We start from the raw sequence: 15295 nt of genomic DNA, 5'->3' as shown, positions 1-15295 counted from the left end.
TAGTTGGTAGATGGATAATGTCTTTTGCATTTGCATCATTTCTGTTGGACATGATAAGTGAATGATTTTATAAATATAGATGTCAATGCAGCCCGAAACCCATGCATTGACTAATATCCCTAATTATAAGTAATGATACTACATACCGAATGGCGGACTTGTTGAAGGCACACTTGACGTGGACAATATATCTGCAGAGCTGGCAATGATATATCCAATATTGGGGGAACAAAAATTTGGTGCAAACATCACATTTATAGTCATACTTGATGTATTCAAGTGGGACATGAAAGGAAAGATAGAGAGAGTGATGATGGTCTTCCCTTCCGATGGTTATAGGCAAGGATGCGCATCTCTCGTGGATCCAATATTCACAACCTTGGGTGCATATATACGAACTCCCTTTGCGCGTGGTGCCACAAGCATCGCACGTGAAGGAACACCTTTTCCTTAACAATTTCAACTCATGGTCAGGGTGGCTCGTATGATGTATGTTGGTGCACCTTTGCTCAGCCACCGCACCGCCACCTCCCTGCGCGCATCTCGGGTGCATGAAAAAGCTACATCCCGAGCTTGTGCATTTGTAAAGAATGCCCCAACTTTGCCTTTCACAGAGTTTACATAGCGACCAATATGGTTCGTGTTGTTGGATGAGTATGTGCCGAGGATGCAATGGATGCTGTATCTTTCTCGCCATCGCTACACATTCTTCGTGTAATAATTTCGAATACTGGCATCCGTTGATGCTGCAACCGTAAGCTTGCCCTCCGCTGCTAAATAATTGTCCACAACTATAACATACATCTCTTATACGAGGATCCACCAACGTAAGCGGATGCTCGTGGCTCCAGTGATCAACCATCTCTATCTCCTCCGCCTCCGAGGATGATAAAGATATCTCATTTTCTTTTCCTTTCTCACTCATTTTGTGTGTTAATCAAAATAACTGACAAACTATCTCATCTTTCAAACATACTAAAGCTAACTTCAGCAAAGAATAATGGATCACAACTACTAAGTATTTTACTCAAAGAATCTCCTTTTCCTTTGGCATTCTCTGTCTTTTTCATAATAATTGGTCTACTTCCACTGTGTGGAATCATTTTTTTCTTGTTGCATGTGACAATAAAATAAAGTGCAGATTTGGTTTAGATTGATCTATTCTCACTTTCATTTCTTGATATTTGAGTGATGGATAAAACATATCTAATGTGGAGTATTTATTTTTCCTCTAAAATCCAGCTAATCTTCTGTCATGCAATGTGTTCATTTTGTTGGACTCCGTCCGCTATTGAATGTCTCATTTTCCATTTCAAGAGGTCCTGTAACATTCCTAACCGATCGATGATCAGTTAAATAAGGAAATGTCACAATTCTGGTACCATAAGGTATGGTAATATTTAAAACCAGAATACAAGTATTAATAAGCGAGAGGCGATCCTAATTATTGAACAGATTATCATTAAACATCTATATATACAAGTTAACATAGAATTAATATAGCTTGTGTACCATGATTTAACGTTTAAGAATTATGTTCCAAAGTCTTTTCTTCATCATAATTATTTATATATTTTCATTTTATGCTTCTGAAAATATTCGCCAGCATATATTTTTTTGTAGAATTTTTAATATATAAATCACTAGTATCGTATAGCAATCGATCATATCACATTATAGAAACCAAATTAGAGTGCCAGTAAAGTTCCATTTTCATATCTTTCCTATTCCGAATTAGTCTACTTAATCACACTATTTTGCACATATCTATGCATATTTTAATTAATAATCAATAAATACCATAAAAATCTCAAGATCAATAAGTATATAAAAATCATTAACCACTTGTATTCACCTTCTAATTTAATTCACGAATATTTTTAAGAACATTGAACGAATAAAAAATAAAATATTTACAGAGATGTATTTTTGTGATCTTTTTTCCTCCTTTTTTAGTGTATTCTATTTCGAAAATGTCACACGTGCACATTAACTCAAAATTGTATTTGCCCCAAAAATCGTTATAATACAATTGCGAATTTTTAAAACTTCGTGATTTATCATTTAAATTTTGAAATATGCTGGACAAACTAAAATTTTGCTAAACTTCAAAATTTTATAGGCAATTAACCGAATAAATAAGACCATGGAAACTAAAGTAGTGCATACATATTGGGCTCAAATAAAATTAGTAGCATAACATTTCGTTATATGTGCATGCATACGTAACGGATCCAAGAGACGAAACTTGTGGGGTCGGAGCACATATGTGGGGTTTAACAGCGGCTCAAAGGGTAGAATTTAATGAATTTTCTTATACTCATAGGCCGACGGTGGGGCCGTCCTAGCCCGCGCGACCCCACCTCCATCCGTCCCAGAATGTATATCTATATATATTCCTTCAATATAAATTTAAAGGGAAATTTCCAATTGGTTGCATGTCTCTAAACATTATCTTCACTTTCTTTGTGTGCGTTCGTAGAGTGAGTTAAGGGTTAAGTATGGCGGCTCTGGTTTGTCTAGTTCTGGTGTGGAAAAACGGCATACAGCTTGTACAATGATTTGATCGATCAATAATAATAGTATTACAAGTTGTAATACCACCTTGCTCACATATATAGATGATATTTTGTTTATTTGTTTTTTTTTTTTTTTTTTTTTTTTGTTGTCCTTGTTCTTGAATAACTCATGAGCATCATCTTTTGAATAGTCTCCTGGGGTCCTATATATGTAACGACCCGCCCATCTAGGGTATAATAAATGCGGCGATCGTTAACTAGGCGGACTTAAATGCATCAAAGATCATAGGCTAGGGTTCCATTTAAAAAGGGATTTCACCGAAACATTTAATGAACAATTAAGTAGGAGAGAAATGTTGAGTTTATTAAACTCAATTGCTTCAAGATTAAGAAAAATGACGAAGCTGCTGCATCACCACCTCGTAATAGTGGTGAAAATTTTGTGATTTCTCATGGCTAAAAAGATGCTTACAAGTCCTCTACGTCATATAGTGGAAGAATAGTTATTTGTTCATGGTCAAAATGAAGCCACAAATCCAATATGTAATAGGCGGTGGAATTTATGGTTAGCATGTGATGGCCTTTCTAATTAAGCTAATCATGACACGTAGTGGAGATGTGTATACTAGGTAGCTAGTTTATCAATCTCCAAAAATCTATAAATAGGTGTAGTTATAGTTCATTGTATCATAAGGATCAATCATAAGAAAAGAAAATGTAGTGAATGAGATTTAGAGAAATGAGCCGTAGCTCATAAGTAGAGAGAAAGAAGAGTGAGTGTTTGTAAGAGCCGAAGCTCTTAGATAGAAAGAAAGAAAGAGCCGTAGCTCAAGTTAGAAAGAGTGAAGAGAGATTTTATAGTGTTGAAGCACTTTTGTTTTTTGTGTATTTTGTAATCCTTTTGTGAGAATCCTATAAATACTTGTCCTCCATATTTCATCTTTGTTGAGTGTTCCTCTGTTGTGTGTCAAATTTCCAACAAGAAATACTGCCTTAGCAAAGATATCCAACAAAAGGCTTATCACAATAAATGCTTATCAAAGTTTCCCAAAATATTCTCAAGTGTTCCATATCCAAAATATTCCCACGGAATAAAAGTATTCATCCCAACCAAAAGATAACAATTTTTCATAATATAGCGGAAGCGATCAAGAGAGAAGTGAGGCTATGTATGGAGACACAACGACACTTTAAGTACCAACAGATCATCTTATTATTCCTTACTCAACACCGTCGCCCGCTCGCCACCGCTCAACCTGCATATAGGGAAAAAACACATGCAGGGCTGAGTACTTATAATCATACTCAGTGGACTCAATGCCGAAAACAGTTTTATCACAATTATAGTTATTATCATGCCATTCTCAAGTGTCCATCGGGGTTTTAACTTTAGAAAGACCCGAGGCACCAAAATATTTTCTTTATCAATATCATGGTCGCGCAACCATTTTTCTCATCGACGTTTACCATATCCTCATTCTACATAACAAGGAATGCGGCCGCAATCCAAGTCACTAGACCGGCCAACCCGTACGCTGACTCTCGGTCTAACATTGGTGTACACTAACCCAAGTAGAGTTTGCGGCTCTACAAGGATCCGAATTCGATTAAATCAATAGTGGCATAGCCACGAGGGATAGGCACGACAAAACAAATCAAGGCATGATAACACATATCTCATTCTCATCAATATCAGTTTAGGACAATGTCCTTATTTTAAAAGAAAGCCCACCTCGTCGGCTTATCTCGCAAGTATTCTCTTCTCCTCGTTTATCACGCTGAGAGCGCGAAGTATCACCTTTAAATTAGGCGTATCACAAATCAGTTTCAATCATTGATTTCAAATCATGCATGTTTCCCATATTTCCCTTTTTCCCATCGATTCATTTTCAAAATCATCAATCAAAATCAAGGTATGATCAACATATCGTTTTTATTCAAATAACAACTCCAAATTCACCATTAAATCATGTCACGCATGAGTGTTCCACACACACAACACACGCACATGATCACAACACATGTGCACGCCGACCGAGGCATGCACACACACACACACGGTCTCACACACACACACTTGCACACATATATCCCAAAATTCATCAATTTATTCCCCCTTCTCTCAATCTAAATGCATGTGGACTCAAGAACACCGATTAATCGGTAGAAGAAGAGGAGATCAAAGATTAAAGTACCTTTTCCAAAAGAACAATCGGTAGCAACTAAGTTATAGCCTTGATTCTTCAATAAAATCTTGAACTTCAACTTGAATTCTTCTCATGAAGAAATCTTGAAGAAAACTTGAAGAAAATTTAGAGAGAGTGGGGGAGAAGTTTCGAAATTCTTGGGAGAGTGGGCGCCGGTTTCTTGATCTCTAGGGTTAGGGTCTTTCTCTTATTTATAGAGTGTCAAATAATAATATCCAATAATTAAATAAATCACGATTTGGAAGATTTGGTAGAGATATAGTAGAGTGGCGTTAAAACCGTTGAGAAGCATGGGGATTTCGAAAATTATAGGCTATTTAATTAGCCTATAATTAAATTCAAATATTTCACGGAGTAGAATAATATATCACGGAGCAGAATAAATAATAATTAAACTCCCCAATTTAATAGGAAATAGGCGTGACTTTTTCATTCTCCAAAAGGGATTTAGTATAAATCCTAATTAAATTAGGATATGGTAAGATCTCCTTAGATTTGGCAAGATATGCTAGGATATTTTAGCATATTTATAATTATTCATGGAATAGAATAAATAAGGGATCAAATAAATAAATAATCCATTCTCCCACAATATATGAGATTTTCGAAAATCTCATAGAAAATCAAAGGTGGAGTTCGAAAATTCCATGTAGGAATTATAGAGTATTTGGACTTTGGATTTAATTTGGATAATTATCCCAAACAAATAATTAAATCCATGAATAATAGGATTTCTTCTCCAAATAAAAATAGGAGGGATCGAATAATTCCACATGATTAAATAATGCTCCTATTAAATTCTCACTCATCCCTTAGGAAAATAATTCGCCCACAATTATATTTCTCCGCATCAAATATTCACACCCAAACAATCATTTCTTCACTTTCACTTCTCTCAACGCATTGACCTTTCAACGGCCACGTCATATTTTCCACATCTTTGACTATTCAATAGCCATGTCATCATTTCAACAAGTTGACTATTCAACTCAATCTCAATTCTCATACGCAATTAGGTCACAAAGACACTATGCAATTAATACTCATCAAATAATCCACATATCATAGCATTTAAGGCATTTAATGCAAAAATTTTGTAACCCGAAAATTAGGGTTTGAAAAAGTGGGGCGTTACAATATATCCTTGAGAAATTGTAATTAAGGCAGAATCTTCTTCTATATCTGCCATAATAGGTCTTTTTCAAACTTCCCTAGATTAGTTTGTTGCATTTGCAAGTGTGTGCGAATATGCATGTCATATATAGAAGAGATCAAATAGAATCTTTCTTCCTAATAACTTTATTTGTTTGATAATTCCTTTTCAATATATAATACTCCGATTTGTGATGTATTATTTCTGCGGTATTATTACATCAGCTAGGGATATTAGTTGCAAACAATTCTATATATAGTGCATATTTTATTGTTCTCATTTGTATCTATTTATACATTGCACAATATAACTTATGGTTTTGTATATATAGAGACAATGAATGGATTCTTGTAATGTTGTGAGACTTAAATACTTTTCTTCAGTCAATCTAATTAACAACATTTCCTAGTTCTTTCTTGCATGATAGAGGGAGAGCTTGTACTCTATATATATGTGTGTAATTAAGTGCAAGATGCATTCACACATCACTAGCTTACTTGTTATGTAAAATAAAAAGAGTGAAAAAGTATGGCAGAAAAGAAACTGTATGATGCTGCAATAATTGGAGATTTAGCAACACTGAAACAACTCCTCCAAACAAATCAACACCTTCTTGATGTAGTTTCATTTACCTCATGTCTGAAAAACGTGTTACACATTGCAATAAAGAAGGGACACGAAAGCGTCGTGGCAGAGGTGCTGAAGATCAATCCGGAGCTCGCTCTCGAGCTCGACTCCAACAGCTCCTCGTCTCTCCACCTCGCGGCCGCAAGAGGGAACGCGGGGATCGCGGAAAGATTGATGGAGATAGCCCCGGAGATGTGCTGGTGGCGAGACGGCCATGATATGAACCCGCTTCATGTCGCGGCCGTCAAAGGGAATGTGGCGGTGCTAGAGGAGATGCTAAGGCTGGATTCCTTTGCGGCCACGGCCAGGCTGCATCGCGGACAGACTGTGCTGCACTTGTGCGTGAAACATCGTCAGCTCGGGACTTTGAAGGTTTTGGTAAAGGAACTTGGAGACAAAGACCTAGCGAGTGCAAAGGATGATGATGGAGAGACATTGTTGCATTTTGCTGTCAGGACTAATCAACTTGAGGTAATTTACTTTTTTAATTATATATACTGTCGGAAAAATTATGAGATTAAGCTAAATTTTAAGAATCATTTACTCCCTCCGTCCCAGATAATTTGTCCCATTTTTCCATTTCAGTCCGTCCCACATAATTTGTCCCATTTCACTTTTTTTGATAGTGGACCCTATATTCCACTAACTCATTCCTACTCACATTTTATTATAAAACTAATACTCCATATAACAGTAGGACTCACATTCCACTAACTTTTTCAACCCACTTTTTTCATTACATTTCTTAAAACCCGTGCCCGGTCAAAATGAGACGAATTATCCGGGACGGAGGGAGTATTTGCGATTATATCTTCTGATATAATAGTAGAGAAATCATACGTGACATCACTATCGATGAGTTAAAAGATTCAGTCTATTTATAAAGAAAACAACGTCGTTTGATATTAGAACGTCAACAACATATTGCATGTAAACTGCTATAGATTTTAATTTGAAGTAATGAAATGATCCTATTTCAGGTTTTAGATTACTTGAATGAAAATGTGAAAGGACTGAGGCTGACAAAGAATTCCGGTGGCAAAACAGCACTGGATGTCTTGAACCATAGCTTTCGAAAAGCAAGTGCATATTCCGAATGAAATCAATCCTGAAAAGATTTAATAGTCGGCCAATAGCCGTAAGCCTGCCTCGGTTCGCGGAGATGACGATGGTGGCGGCGGTCCTGATAGCGACCATGGCCTTCCAGGCGGCCGTCAGCCCCCCTGGCAGCGTATGGCAAGAAACCAAGCCCCATCCAATGACGGGCGTATTACTGAAAGCCGGGCAGGCAGTAATGGCTATTGAAGAGCCCGGTAAATACAAACAGTTTGTTCGTGTTAACATCGTGTCCTTCATTTCGTCTCTCGTGGCAATCTTGTTCCTCGCCACCACCGGCTCCTCGGACCAGTGGATCTTCCCGCTGCTCGCGACGTTCTCGATGCTGGTATCGATGGCATCTATCGGAGTGACTTATGGAGCTTCGTTCGTCATGACCAATCCTTACATGGAACACTTTGGATTGACAAACTCGGTTATTATATCAGTGTGTGTGTTTGTTGGAGTCATGCTTTTTATCTTTGTTATTAGCTCTTTCAGAAGTGGGAGGGGAAGAATGAAAAGGTTTGTCAACAAGGCTAGGCCGACCTGCAACTTTGTGTAGCTTTAGACTTAAGTCTATAGAATGAATACTTACGTGTAAACATGTACTCCCTCCGTTCCATAGTAGTGGAGACATTTCTTTTCGGCAGGCACGGAAATTAAGAAAAAGTTGTGTTAGGTGAGTTAAGTAAATGAATAATAAAGTAGGAAATGAAAAAGGTAGAGAGATGTAGAGAGAATAAAGTAAGAGAGAGTAAAGTAGGTATGGAAAAATGTGTTGACTTTTACCAAAAAAAGGAAATGACTCTACTACTATGGAACGTACCAAAATGGCAAAATGACTCTACTACTATGGAACGGAGGGAGTAATTTGTTAGTGGCTTCTTGGTATGATGGAATGGAATGTGATTCCTACTTCCATTCTATTCATTTGCTTGGTGTGATGGAATGAATAAATGAATGGATGAAAATGCAAAGGAAATCCAAAGAAATTGAGATTTCATTCCTATCTTCATTCCATTCCATTCCACCCTCGTTCCATTCCATCGTACCATAAGTTGAGATAAAAGAGAAACACATACTCCTACCACTTATAAAATAAGTTGAGATAGAAGAGAACTGCATGAGGAAACATATATTAAATGAGTTGAGAGATTGTATACAACCTTTGCAACATCATTTCTCCATATATAAGAGTGCCGAAAAAATCGGTTGAATAGAACTCGATTGTATGTTACATCTAGGTTTCACTCCTTGATAAAGGAGAGAAAATATGTATGACTACCAAAAATACAAAAGCTACGTTATGATAACCAATCCCTGATTTAATGAGTCTCTGTAATCTCTCCATCCACCACTGCGCCACTTCCTCGCGCGCATGGTGCAGGCTGAACTGACATCCCAAGCTCATACATCCGTAACCAATGCCAAATATAAGCTTACAGCCCTCGATGCCTCTGCATCCGTAACCTTGCTCTCCGCTACTAAACAACACTTCTGTTAGGGATCTCCTATCCCTAACGAAGAATAACCTGCAATTACGTACGAAACACCACAATCCGGCGCCCTCAACAACGGGGTCGGCGGCTGAAAAGTCACGAACTGGCGTGGAGAGAGTTCTCCGTCGGCAGTGATTAAGATTTCACGAGTATTACGCAAGTATTTTGGGCAAATAATTCTTCATTTATTCATTGCGGAATTAATGAAAGCCCTATTTATAAACTAAGGACCCTAGGGTTGGTTCAACTTAACCTAAACATCAGGAAAAGAACCAACAAAGAAAAACCCGATGGGGCTTATAATTCGCCCGACTCTCAAAACGTTTGTAACAGAAATTAAATAGCACTAATCCAAAATAAAACAAAAAATTAGAAATAACTAACTAAAGATATTACGCGCCTCACTTGGCGACGTAATTCTTGTAGAAGTTCGGAGGCTTGATGTTCTCTCGCGGCCTTAGCTTCCGGGTTGTCGTTTCCTCCTCCGGCACCTCCGCTTCCGGCATCTCTTCTTCATCCGTCGCAGCTGATCTCTCTTCCTCTTCCTCAGTACTGGCTGGTGTTTCTGTTGTATCTGTGATGTTGGTGTCGTTGGTCGGTTTAGCTGGACCGTCCCTAACAACTCCCCCTTCCTTAGAAATTTCCTTGTCCTCAAGGGAAAGAGTTGGAAATCGCTTTCTCAAGTCTGCGAACAGCTCCCATGAGGGTGACTCTGATCCATCTGACCATCTTACTAACACATGCTCCACGGCTGCTCCGTTATGCCACAGCACCTGGGAATCCAGAATCGCCACTGGATAGGCAATGGGTCTGTTCCCTACGAACTTTGACGGCAAGGGAACTTGCGGGTCATCTTTGACGAACGCTCGCAAGAGGCTAACATGAAACACATTGTGAATCTTACTGCCCTCCGGTAACCGCAGCCTATACGCCACCGGGCCAATCCGCTGCAAGATCTCGAAAGGCCCGTAGAATCTCTTCGCCAACTTTGCCGATATCGGCTACGCAACAGAGTGCTGGCGGTACGGTTGCAGTTTCAGCCACACGAAGTCGCCCACGTCATATTCGACATTTCTCCTATGTTTGTTCGTTGTAGCCGCCATTCGTTGCTGGGCACGCAGTAGATTCTGACGGAGTTCTATTAATAACTCTCCCCGCTGGGGGGAGTCTTCGCCGACGGTGCACTGGCCACCAATAGAGGTGGTTCGCAGCCATACAAGGCCTGAAATGGAGAGGTGCCTAGGCCGGCGTGGTGAAAACAATTCAAAGAGAGTTCCGCCCATGGCAAAATATTCGACCAAGTCAACGGTCTGTCGGCTGTGAACGCCCGCAAATATTGCTCCAAGCCCTTGTTACGAATCTCCGTTTGGCCATCTAACTCGGGATGGTATGCTGTCGTGAAGTTCAACTTAGTCCCGCTGAGGCGCAAGATTTCCTCCCAAACTGCATTTAGAAAGACCAAATCCCGATCCGACACCAAGGTTTTGGGAAATCCATGATGCCGAACCACTGTGTTGACAAACAAATGTGCCACGCGTAAAGCATCAAAGCGTGTCGGGAGAGCTGCGAAGTGAGCGTACTTGGACAGCCGGTCGACAACAACCATTATCGTTGTGTACCCGCGCGATTGGGGAAGCCCAGTGACAAAGTCCATCGATATATCGTCCCATACTTGAGAGGAGACCGGCAAAGGCTGTAGGAGACCTGCCGGTTTTTGTGTCAAGTACTTCGTAGATTGGCAAACCACGCAAGCCTCGACAAACTTCCTGACATCCTTTCGCATTTTCAGCCAATAAAAGCCTGCTGCCAGTAACCGAAACGTCCGCTCATGCCCAGGGTGCCCTGCTAATGGTGTACTATGGTGCTCCTCCATCAGTAGCCGTTTTATTGGAGACGATTGGCCGACCAGAATTCGGCGATTGAAGTAAATCAGTCCATCCGTGAATGATAAATGGGCAGGGGCTTCCCCCGACTGAATCTTTGCTGTCAGCTCCACCAGCTCTGGTGATGATGCTACCTCTCGTCGCAAAACATCCAAGATTTTAGGAACCGGGTGCGCGACTGCAGCAAAAATAGATGCATCCTTCTCTGACGACGAGAGCTCAGGATGCGACGCAGCTAATGTCAGCAGCGGGTCTTGCGGAGTATCAGTCTCTTCCCGCCGTGAGAGCGCGTCAGCTGCTTTATTGGAGATGCCTTTCTTGTACTCAATTCTGAATTTATAGCCCATTAACTTCCGGAGTACAATTGCTGATCCGGAGTCTGCACTACCTGCTGCAGCAGTTCCTTTAAGCTTTTCTGGTCGCTGCGAATCACAAATTCTCGCCCCAAGAGGTATTGCCTCCATTTCTGTACCGCCTCTACGATAGCGTAAAGTTCCTTATGGTAGGTGGAAGCCACCCGTCGTCGTGGCCCTAATTTTCGACTGAAGAAAGCAATTGGGTGCCCTTCCTGGATTAAAACCGCTCCAATGCCGATGTCCGAAGCATCGGTTTCAACATAGAAAGTTTTTGTGAAATCCGGTAGCCGCAATACCGGTGTTGAAGTCATCGCCCCTTTGAGGACAGTGAAAGCGTCGGTTGCTGCCTGTGTCCACACAAACGATTCCTTCTTCAATAAATCAGTTAGGGGGGCTGCAATCACCACATAGTTTGCTCCGAAGCGGCGGTAATATCCTGTTAGGCCCAAAAATCCTCGCAGCTGCCGTACAGTGTGGGGTAATGGCCAAGCCGTCATAGCTTCAATTTTTTTCGGATCAGCCTTAAGTTCCCCATCTGCAATTAAGTGACCCAGATATTCAACAGTAGTACTGCAGAATGAACATTTGGATAATTTTACATAGAATTTATTAACGCGTAGGAGCGATAGTACCTCGTTCAAATGCTCGCAGTGTAACTCCATAGTAAGGCTGTAAATCAGAATATCATCGAAGAATACAATGACGCATCGCCGGAGAAGTGGCTGAAAAATGCTGTTCATTGCTGCTTGAAAAGTAGAAGGGGCATTCGTCAAGCCAAACGGCATTACCAAAAACTCGAAATGGCCATCATGGGTTCGGAAAGGTGTTTTAAATATATCTGCCTCATGCATTCTGATTTGATGGTATCCCGAGCGAAGATCCAGCTTTGTGAAGAATTTTGCCTTCCCGAGCTCATCAAATAACTCATCAGCAGTGAGAATCGGGAAATGATCTGGTACCGTCGCCAAATTCAGTGCGCGGTAATCAATACAAAATCTAAAAGTACCGTCTTTCTTCCGGATCAACAGAACTGGTGATGAAAATGGACTCTGACTTCTCTGAATAATTACTTGATCCAACATATCCTTTACCTGACGTTCAATTTCGTTCTTTTGAAAATAGGGGTATCGATATGGCCTCACATTGACAGGTTTGGTGTCCGGCAATAAATGAATTTTGTGATCAAAAGTACGCGCTGGTGGCATCCCTTCGGGAAGGGCGAAAACGCCCCGATGCTCCTCCAGTACCCGGCTGAAATCAACCGGCAAATCCGGCGGGAAAACAGCCTCAGCAGTAAGCAGTGAGGCTGCGTCGTCTTCTGGCTCAATGGTCACAATCTCATAGAATTCGTGGGCATCTGAAAAAGAAGCCAATAATGCCAAGGAATGTAATGAGATCTGTTGCGGACCAGGGAGTTTGCCCTGTAAAGTAATTGGCCTGCCCTCCTGTTGAAACTCCAAAGTCTTGCCGACGAAGTCTGCTGAAATCTTCCCCAATGATTCTAACCACGACATGCCGAGAATCACATCTGGACCATGGATCTCCAGTATGTGTAAGTCAGTTAGGAAATGAGCTCCCTGTATTGCCAATTTTGTACGACGAGACACATGGGAACACATCAAAGACGCCCCATTGCCGACGTAAACCCGGAAAGGACGAATTGGAGATAGCGCCAGTTGCAGGCGCTCTGCAATGCGTGGGTGCAGAAAATTGTGAGTGCTCCCTGTGTCAATTAAAATCTGTACCTCCATAGTCCCCAGCTCGCCCACTACCTGGAAGGGAACCAAGCGGCTGTTACCACTTAAGGCATGTAGATGAGAAATATCCTCCGTAATGATCTCCTCGTCCTGTGGGGGGTCCTCCAAAATAGCTCCCTGACCGGCGGCATCTTCTTCGCCTGCGTAGCAGAGGAGCTTCACTGCGCACACATGGCCCGGTACATACTTCTCCGGACAATGCCAGCAAAGGCCCTTCCGTGATCGCTCCGATTTCTCCTGCACCCGTGTCGCATGTCCCCCGGATGGACCCAGTGACGGAGTGGCTGGTTGGCCTGCCACTGACTGATGTGGTTGGCGTGACTCTCTGGTGGGCCATTGGCGCTTCTGTGATGACGATTGCTGGTACCGAAGGTCCTGGTTAGCCGACAAACGAAGCGCGAGCGCCATTGCCTCCGCCAAAGATTGTGGTTGTTGCAGCTCAACCTTTTCTTGAATGGGCATCTTTAGACCTTCTATGAATATAGGAATTAAGGCGTAATCAGGAAGTCCCTCAACACGATTCAAGTACTTCTCGAAAGTATCATGATATTCTGCCACCGAACCGGTCTGCACCAATTTGGCCAAAGGGTCGATGTAATTTCTGAACTTTGCGGGCGAACCTGTGGCGGACATCCTCCAAAAAATCCGGCCAAGTAACAAACTGATTGTTATTCTAGTAATTAAATATCCATTCTGCCGCTGGCGGTTCAAAGAGCATCACCGCGTAATGAAGACGATCTTCCTCGGGCATCATAATGTGATCAAAATAATACTCCACCCGAGATATCCAATTAGTCACGTCCGAACCGTTGAAATAAGGGGCTCGAATTTTTACCCTGTGACGTGTATCGGAGCCGTACTCGGCATGAGGTCTGTCACGCGACGAAGGGGGGTCCCAACACGACGCTCGGCGTCGCTGATCCCGCCATCCCCGCTGATGAATCGCTGGCGGGTCCCAGCTAGATGGGCAGCGCGACTGGTAGGGCACAATTCTGGTCTCAGTCGCGATGTCTTGCTGCCAATCAGCCTCACGATGTGAATCATAGCGGCGATAAGGTCCTCCTCGTCGACCACCCCTAGTCGATCTTCGATCGCGAAACCCTAGTTGTCGTTGTCGAGGGTTCGCGTCCCGCAGAGGGAAATCAGGTTCCCTATATTCCGCATACTCCCTTTCGTCTGAATCATAATCGTCATCCGGTGGTCCCGTGTCCCGAATCGGTGGATTTTCCAACCCGTCCACACGACGATCCGAATTATCCATCCTAACTTCCAGTTGATCGAATCGGGCCATGATCCGATCGAACCCTTGAGCGAGGGGATCCGTCGCACCGGTTTCTGGTCGCTGACGAGCAGTAGATGGGTCACCCCTTGGCGGCGGGTGCAGAGGAATTCCCGCATCGCGCCGGTATCCCACTGGTTGTCGGCGTGAGGAGCCTATCAACAGCTCCTGCGCGTTGCCTCCAGTCAGAGCAACCGGCGATCCGTGTACGTCTTCTACTAATTCCATTGAGTTCGAGATGATAAGCACCAGATGTTAGGGATCTCCTATCCCTAACGAAGAATAACCTGCAATTACGTACGAAATACCACAATCCGGCGCCCTCAACAACGGGGTCGGCGGCTGAAAAGTCACGAACTGGCGCGGAGAGAGTTCTCCGTCGGCAGTGATTAAGATTTCACGAGTATTACGCAAGTATTTTGGGCAAATAATTCTTCATTTATTCATTGCGGAATTAATGAAAACCCTATTTATAAACTAAGGACCCTAGGTTTGGTTCGACTTAACCTAAACATCAGGAAAAGAACCAACAAAGAAAAACCCGATGGGGCTTATAATTCGCCCGACTCTCAAAACGTTTGTAACAGAAATTAAATAGCACTAATCCAAAATAAAACAAAAAATTAGAAATAACTAACTAAAGATATTACGCGCCTCACTTGGCGACGTAATTCTTGTAGAAGTTCGGAGGCTTGATGTTCTCTCGCGGCCTTAGCTTCCGGGTTGTCCTTTCCTCCTCCGGCACCTCCGCTTCCGGCGTCTCTTCTTCATCCGTCGCAGCTGATCTCTCTTCCTCTTTCTCAGTAGTGGCTGGTGTTTCTGTTGTATCTGTGATGTTGGTGTCGTTGGTCGGTGTAGCTGGACCGTCCCTAACAACTTCACAACCACAACACTCGTCTCCTCTACGAGTTTCCACC

The 15295-nt window shown here is 42.1% G+C and overlaps 1 protein-coding gene across 1 annotated transcript in view; it reads left to right on the top strand.

Moving 5' to 3' along the window:
• Positions 1-6407: 6407 nt before the first annotated feature.
• The window catches only part of LOC125205088 (ankyrin repeat-containing protein At2g01680-like), a 36666-nt gene continuing 27778 nt past the window's right edge, over positions 6408-15295 (top strand). The window contains exon 1 of the mRNA XM_048103904.1: positions 6408-6977. Within this exon, the coding sequence (XP_047959861.1) occupies positions 6408-6977 (570 nt within the window). The remainder of the gene's footprint in view (positions 6978-15295) is intronic.

This window comes from Salvia hispanica, chromosome 2 (assembly GCF_023119035.1).
Source record: "Salvia hispanica cultivar TCC Black 2014 chromosome 2, UniMelb_Shisp_WGS_1.0, whole genome shotgun sequence".
Taxonomy (NCBI): Eukaryota; Viridiplantae; Streptophyta; class Magnoliopsida; order Lamiales; family Lamiaceae; genus Salvia; species Salvia hispanica.
This window is presented reverse-complemented; position numbering and strand designations above follow the sequence as displayed.